General features: G+C 35.2%; 1 protein-coding gene across 1 annotated transcript; it reads left to right on the top strand.

Moving 5' to 3' along the window:
* The first annotated feature begins 5,084 nt into the window (after window positions 1-5,084).
* LOC141334856 (globoside alpha-1,3-N-acetylgalactosaminyltransferase 1-like) lies at window positions 5,085-7,064 on the top strand. The gene is made up of 6 exons (XM_073840080.1): window positions 5,085-5,095; window positions 5,242-5,271; window positions 5,768-5,812; window positions 5,967-5,999; window positions 6,091-6,225; window positions 6,374-7,064. Exons 1-6 carry the CDS (start codon window positions 5,085-5,087, stop codon window positions 7,062-7,064), a joined length of 945 nt encoding a protein of 314 aa, XP_073696181.1.
* Window positions 7,065-8,161: the final 1,097 nt, after the last annotated feature.

Below are 8,161 nucleotides of genomic sequence, written 5' to 3' on the forward strand. Positions count from 1 at the left end.
ACGCCTTGTGCATGAAAGGGGATAATATTTAGAGATTTTTACAATTGATTTGATACCTTTATCTCAAACCGTGTCAGAGTTTAATGAATTTAAGTGGGTAACGTAAATTAAACATCAAAAATACAGATTCAGTACTGTATATAAAAACAATAAAGGATTATTCTGAAAAAACAAGCGTTGTGCATGAAAGGGGATAATATTTAGAGATTTTTACAGTTGATTTGATTCCTTTATCTCAAACCGTGTCAGAGTTTCATGAATTTAAGTGGGTAACGTACATTAAACATCAAAAATACAGATTCAGTACTGTATATAAAAACAACAAAGGATTATTCTGAAAAAACAAGCGTTGTGCATGAAAGGGGATAATATTTAGAGATTTTTACAGTTGATTTGATTCCTTTATCTCAAACCGTGTCAGAGTTTCATGAATTTAAGTGGGTAACGTACATTAAACATCAAAAATACAGATTCAGTACTGTATATAAAAACAACAAAGGATTATTCTGAAAAAACAAGCCTTGTGCATGAAAGGGGATAATATTTAGAGAGTTTTACAGTTGATTTGATACCTTTATCTCAAACCGTGTCAGAGTTTAATGAATTTAAGTGGGTAACGTAAATTAAACATCAAAAATACAGATTCAGTACTGTAAATAAAAACAATAAAGGATTATTCTGAAAAAACAAGCCTTGTGCATGAAAGGGGATAATATTTAGAGATTTTTACAGTTGTTTTGATACCTTTATCTCAAAAGGTGCTGTTGTTTAATGAATTTATATTATTTCATACATTTAAAGTTGTAAAATTATTATAAAACCCATAAAGTACTCAAGTAGTACTCAAAGAGTTTTGTGCATTGACAGGGATGTTTTTCTGAACATTTTAGTATTGGTTTTATAGTATAATGTCATGTAGTTTAATTGTTTAATTAATTTAGGTCTTACAAAGAGACCTGGAAGCAATCAGAATCAACAAAAGAGCAATAACATGCAAGTGCTATGACAAATCTCATTTAGCCTAACACAGTACATATAGCAAGTTTTTTTTTTTTTTTAATTAGATAGATAGATATATATTTTAGCCATATCAACATAGTTATTGTTAATACACAAAGTGTAATTGGTCATTTAAATTTATGTTTTTGAAAGGGAAAAGTATCAGTATTGGTATCGGTATCGGCGATATTGGCCCTGTATTTACTTGGTATCGGATCGATACCAAAATGTGCAGTATCGCCCACCCCTAGACAGACGAATTGCAAAGAGAAGAAAAGAAAAGTCTAAGAGAGATGATATTTTTTACAAGGCAATAAGGTTTTGATATAAGATTCAGTTCAAACAGAAAGAGAATTTAAATAAATGTGTGATTTCTATAAGCGCTTTGTCATTATTGAGCACTTGGGTACTTTTGAATAACGGGGGGGGGGGGGGGGGGGGTCAAGCCCATCCTGGGGAGGGTGTCCTCTTGGATTCTCAGAATGGTCACCCTCAGGCCCGGATTGGCTAATCGGGAGGACCGGGAGAATTCCCGGTGGGCCGGTCCGTTTTTTTGGCCGCGAGGGCCGGTGTCCCTAGCTGCCTGCACTCACAGCAGTCGCCAGGGGCGGACTGTCCATCGGGAGAATTTTTGGCCCGCTACCCTCCAATTTTTATTATTATTATTTAATATTGTTGTTGTTGTTGTTTTTGTTGCCGGCCTAATGTACTAAAGTGGTTATTTCAGAATTAGCCATTCAATAGTAAAACTCTAATAAATCATAAATCGGTTAGTCTTGACTGGCACGCGTTTCGTCTCGCGCGCGCTCCGCGCATCCGCGCGTCCGCCGTCCGCCAAAACGACGCGAGACTGAAGTAGAAGTGCCCAGGTGGAGCAGAGAGACAAATCTGTCCTGTTTAGGACCTAAAGCGCAGGTCTGTTACATCTGTAAACAGACTATTGTAGTTTTGTCTTTGTTTACTTAAGTATTGAACTGCTAACAAATGTTAATCTATAAAAAATATCGTTTTAAAACAGGTTTAGGGAGCTACCCTTATAAAAATTAACTGTGGTTTTACAAAACATGTTTACTATAGTTATACAAAAATTATACAATATACAATGGTTTTGCTACACTATACTTTCACCATGGTATAAAATTATGATTATACTAATGGGAATCAATCCTAAAAAAAAAAACCCCAAAAACATGGTTACTATGTTTACCATAGGCTCAATAATATCATGGTTAATTTTCCTTAGGGCCAAACATGACCCATGATAATGCAAAACATGTTTAGTTTTAAGATTTTTTAATAAAGATATATTCAAGATGTAGCTAATTTTTGTTGTTTTAATTTTAACATTACGACAATAACACATGGTCCTAATGTAGTGGCCCTCTTTTTTCTGTTGTCCTTTTTTCTATCAAATGTTTTAGTACTAATCATAAATTATATATAATTTTGAAAGCTTAGAAGCTCAAGAACCATCCTGGTGGCTGTCTCCTCCCCCTTAGCAGCAATGTCAAGTGTCATTTTACAAAATCACAACTTTTTACAATCTTGACAAAAACATGTCTTTAAAAAGGTCTCAGTATTTCTGCAATAATCTGCTGATTGTCGTCTTTAAAAAAGACCAACCTTAGATCTGTACTGTATAGGTGGTTGTAAAGGTCGAGATGTGTTTATGAAAAAAGTGACACAAGATACAAGAAAATTTGTTTAAAAAGTAAACACACATGAGAGACAGAGAGATTAAAAGAGATTAAAAGGCAAATTGGAAGTTCAAGAGATAGCATTTAATTATTTTACCCAGTTGATTTCAACTTTTCTTTATGTGATGATGAAAAATATTGTTGTCCAGGGTTTCAAATTTTGGTGTGGGATGGCCTGGATAAGTGTGAGATTTCCCGGCCTGAAATTTTGTCTCAGTCCGCCCCTGGTTAACGTCAAGCTAGTTAGGAGCAGTGCAAAACAACGATGTCTGCAAATCACCGTTCATGTTTATGTATCAAACCTTTTCTTGTACTGTTGCTCTTCAGCAGCAGCAGCCTCTAGTCCAGTTTGCTGCTAAGAGTGAAAAGCCAGGCCCCGTAACATTACCAAGCACCAGTCATGAGCCCAACACACTAGAATGGGCAGGTAGGACAGTGCAATACTTGTTCTATTCTTTATTTGTGTTTAAGGACTGAACAATTTTGCACAGAATATATATTCAGATATTGCAGAAAAGGACATTGTGATGTTTAAAAGAATAGTGTTAGACATTTACCCTTTAATGTTCTCATTTATGAAAAATATTTGAACTTATAAAGCAGCTGTTTACTTGAAAAAGACATGATAGTGTCATTAGAAAGTTTAATACATTTTATTTTAATCTTTATTTTATACATATAGCTTAATATACATTTGTATTTATTTGATATTTTTTCATTTCAAGGTTTGGATATTTATGAGCACTAATTCTAACAGAAAATAGATACTGATACTGTTAAACATTATATTGTGTTAACTGTTCAAATAAATCTTCACTGTGAAGCAACACTTAGGCTACTGTATTTGCACTGAATTGGAAATGACGTCATTTTAATAATATAGTCAGTCGTGAACTAAAGTGGGCCGGTCTAAGGCTTGAAACTCCAGGGCTGAAAAGAAGTCCCACTCCGGCCCTGGTCACCCTATTATATTTATATCACTCAAACTTACCAAACAAAGATGAGCCATAAATCAAATGAAAGCTCTCATTCTCCACAATGTGATTATGTGTTTATTTCATTGATCGAACACGTTACAGAGAATTATTATCAAAAAATTGCGAAAATATAAATTACTATTTTAAACAAACAAACATTTACGTCACATTCCTGCTCCGATTACTACTTCTGTGTGCTAAAAGTGGCCACAAACCTTATATCAGCACTTACATTAGGTTGTTATCTTTAAAATGAGACTATCTCCACTTTTCTGTGAGCTTGCAGGACGACAGCATCTCAAATGGTTTCTGATACGTGCATGAATATCTACGATAGAGTTGAATGGTGCGGTTTCTACTAGTTTTGCCTTAACACCTTTATTTTTAAGTGTTCCTCGTCAGTCACATTACAAGAAGCTATAATAAAGTTAATAGCTTTCGTAGTTAAGAGCATTCCCAGCTATTTTATACCGGATTTTATTTTAGCTATATCCTGTCTATGCCTTTGAATAATTTATTTTTTATTAACACCATTTTTTTTTTTTACGTAAGAGGCGAAGTAACTGTCAGTATTGGTCAAGTAGCGCGAGTTTATGCTAAACATTTTGTAAGCTTGTATTCTAATCGCTGAACACATGCAGACACACTTTCGGCAAAGAGGTCTAAATGTCCTTGCGTAATCAGCCTGAGGGTGGCGCTTTCGTGTTGACTGACAGACTTTATAGCCTGCAGACTCATGAGTCATGATACGCTACTCTACGGGTTTGAATATTTTTGAGCACGACTGTACATGCAAACCCGTTATGTTAGCGATTATAAAGCTAACGAGCTTGTTTGGCTTGTTTAATCCCGTAGCTTGTCAAGTCACCCAGAACAACTAACACAGCCATAAGCCTACGTGTGAACTAGTAGGCTATTAGGTTAATGATCGTTGTGGGTTTTGCTCAATATGAAGTGGCAAATTAGTTGGCTTTCTGCAGTTGAGGACAGAATATTCTCTGTTCCAGATGAAATCTAAAATACTATGTGGAATTACAAGATAATTTAATCATTATAATATGACTGCATGGTAAACCAATGAACCTAACTCATATATAAACAACTAGGTTATTGCTTTGTGTTGTTGGCCAGATAAAATGATAAAGAAAAGGAACACGGACATAAGATGTTTTTCAAGTAAAAATGGTCCTCATATTAAGGCAAAACATCTTTGTGTCCCCTTCTAAAATTGCTCATGAGAAATTGTAAATTGCAAATGTAAAATATGGGATGGAAATTGTCGTTTTTACAAATATTGGTGATTCTTTGATGCAAAAAGCTTTAGAAAAATAACCTTGAGAAATGTAATATCAAATCTGAAACTATCTCATGGCCCCTCTAAAAATGTGTCCATTTTAATTTTATTGTCAAGATGTACAGGATGTATAATCAAACAATTAATTATTCTGCATTGAATGTGTATGATTAACATGAGAAATAAAGCCTAAATATGAACTCTGAGAAGAAAACTAAACAGTCACACATCTTCACAAAGATTGCTCCTCATGAAGTTCTGTCTTTCTTCACAGGCTCATTTACATGAACAACAACCAGAGCAGGTGAGTTTAGTACAGTTAGACAAACATGGTTCAGATGTTACAGTATGTATGTGTTATTCTCTTGATTTGGGAAGTTTACATTACTGATATTGATTGATTGATTTTTTTTTTTTTTTTTTTACTGTTTTAAGTTGCAAACAGAAGGTAATAGAACGAGTCTACATCAAGTAAGTAATGATGTAATGCATATATATATATATATATATATATATATATATATACACATCTCATTTCAAAACACAAAAAACAATTGCTCACACATGCTACTACCTACACTCTCAGAAAAAAAAAGGTCCAAAAGGGGTACAACGGTTCGTCCCTGGGGCGGTACCCTCAAAGGGACACCTTTGTTCTTGCTTTTTCCCTAAAAGGTGCATATTAGTATACGGTATGCTCTTTTGAACACTCTAAAGGCACAACTTGCTTATAGACATCAACACACTCACACAATGTAATCAAATTCAGATGAGTAAGAGTTTGTCTCTGTTATTATTAGGCCAAAGTGGAAGCTTAAGGACTATGGATTGCGCTCAACGCCGGGGTGTGTAAAACTTTATCTTGCTAAAAATGATTTTGATTCATAGTTAATGGGGCTACTGCTCAAGACAAAAACATTCTTAGCTCATGGTTGTTTTTCATTTGTATTAACCAATAAAATGTCTGTTGTTCTTTCTGCTTATTTATTTGTATTACAGATTTGTGTACCAGCAGCCCAGTGCACTGAGAGGGTGAGTATTATGTTTTTAGTATCAACCAGTTATAGCCCATTTCCACACATGAATGGAATGATTACAGTGCTGTATGTGTGTTTTAATATAGCCGGACAGATGTTGCTTCTGTGACCTCATGGTTAGCCCCGATTGTTTGGGAGGGAACCTTTGACCCCACACTGATCGACTTTATGTACAAAAAACAGAATCTCACCATAGCGACCACTGTCTTCGCTTTGGGAAAGTGAGTTCCTCATGATACCTCTTATCTTGTATCAATATTTCTCATTTGTTTCCTTTCCTCTGTTTTTCTTTGTTTCTGGAAATAGTCATTATTAAAGGATAAGTAAATTAACCATAATATATCTCCCTGTATTTTCTCTGTTTGTTAGATACACACGCTTTCTCAAAGATTTTCTGGAGTCAGCAGAGCAGCATTACTTTGTTGGATTTCGAGTGCAATACTACCTGTTTACAGATCATCCAGAAGTTGTTCCTGTAGTTAAGATGCGTGAAAACCATCATTTGACAGTTCGAAAGGTTCCAAGTATGAACAGATGGCAGGACATCAGTATGGGCAGGATGGACATACTGGAAAAACTAATCGAGAATGAACTGGCCGGTGAGGCGGACTATATTTTCTGCCTTGACGTAGATACACAGTTCTATGGCCGTTGGAGTGTGGAGTCTTTGGGTCGTCTGGTAGGTGTGATACATCCTTGGTTCTTTGAGGCTCCCAGGCATCTGTTTACATATGAGCGTAGACCGGAGTCTCTAGCATACATTCCAGAAGGAGAAGGTGATTATTATTTTACTGGCGCTGCATTCGGTGGCTCTTTGGAGGATGTACTTCATCTCACCAAAACCTGCCGGGAACAGCTGAACATTGATACTGCAAACTCCATTGAGGCGGTATGGCACGAGGAGTCTCACTTGAACAAGTATTTTCTTTATAACAAACCTAGTAAACTGCTCTCTCCTGAATATCTGTGGCGAAACATCAATGCTGGGTCATCCCAAATAAAAACAATTCGCTTCTCTCATGTAGCTAAAAACAATGCAGAAGTTCGTCCAAACCCATAGTAACTGTTGCCAGTATTCAGTTATGTTGACGTGGTCTATCCTCTGATAAGTCATTGTGAATCGGACAACAGGGAAGTCGACAATGGCCACCAGAAAAAATGGATAGTCACAGACATTTATGAGCACAAATGACACTAAATCTGCCAAAATCTTTTTGAACAACCACTCACAATATGAACTTTTTATCTAACTTTATGCAACCAAACACAAACTACGTGTATTAAAAGCACGGAAAACTCTTTGTTTTACCTCTTTTTTGTTTTAAGGGAGGAAGTCAGGCATATACAGGGTCTGAAGCTAAAACCAATGGTGTACTTTAAATGGTAGTTTCTGGGTACTACTGCACAAATATGATTTCACTTTTTAGCGTAATCTCATTAGTATTTATAGTTATTTGCACGTAAGGTTGCACCTGCCATATTGTATGTTTGGGTATACACTGAAGCAATGTATGACATGTTGACAGCATAAAAATATGTATGTGTGCACAGCTTTTGAAACATCAAAACCTTTACAAATATTTTATATATTTATGTTGTTTATATGGATATATTATGAAATGTTTGAATTCTGTTTATTTGTATTTGTATAAATAGAAATGTACTTATGAATATACACTTTAACATACATAAACACATTATTAGCTATTGTATAGATATTCTAAAACCAGGGGTGTCAAACTCAGTTTCTGGAGGGCCGCAGCCCTGCAGAGTTTAGCTCCTGATCCAGCTAATCAGGTCCGTCAGGCTTATTTGAAAACTGCATGGTTTGTGTGTTGGAGCAGGATTAGAACTAAACTCTGCAGGGCTGCAGCCCTCCAAAAACACATTAAACATATCATCTTTTCAACTATATAAAAATACATAATGTTTAGATAAATGTTCAGCGACACTAATTAAGTGTGCTGAAAATTTTGTCAAATAAAAGTGATGCCACAGAAAATTTTATGTCAATAATTAAATGCAAAAAAATCAATATATTGATTAATTTCATTCAGTATTCCTTGAACCTAAAAAGGATTCATAAACATTTGTACATCTCAAACATACATGCCTATGCAAATCTATGCAAATGTACAAAAATGTATGTGTAAAACC

Source organism: Garra rufa, chromosome 5 (assembly GCF_049309525.1).
Source record: "Garra rufa chromosome 5, GarRuf1.0, whole genome shotgun sequence".
Classification (NCBI taxonomy): Eukaryota; Metazoa; Chordata; class Actinopteri; order Cypriniformes; family Cyprinidae; genus Garra; species Garra rufa.

What these genes read in the sequence shown, in the direction of transcription:
- LOC141334856 (XM_073840080.1), top strand. An exon ending in ATGAACAACAACCAGAGCAG is followed by an intron (nt 5,272 to 5,767) that starts GTGAGTTTAGTA and finishes TGTTATTATTAG; the next exon opens with GCCAAAGTGGAAGCTTAAGG. An exon ending in ACTGTCTTCGCTTTGGGAAA is followed by an intron (nt 6,226 to 6,373) that starts GTGAGTTCCTCA and finishes TCTGTTTGTTAG; the next exon opens with ATACACACGCTTTCTCAAAG.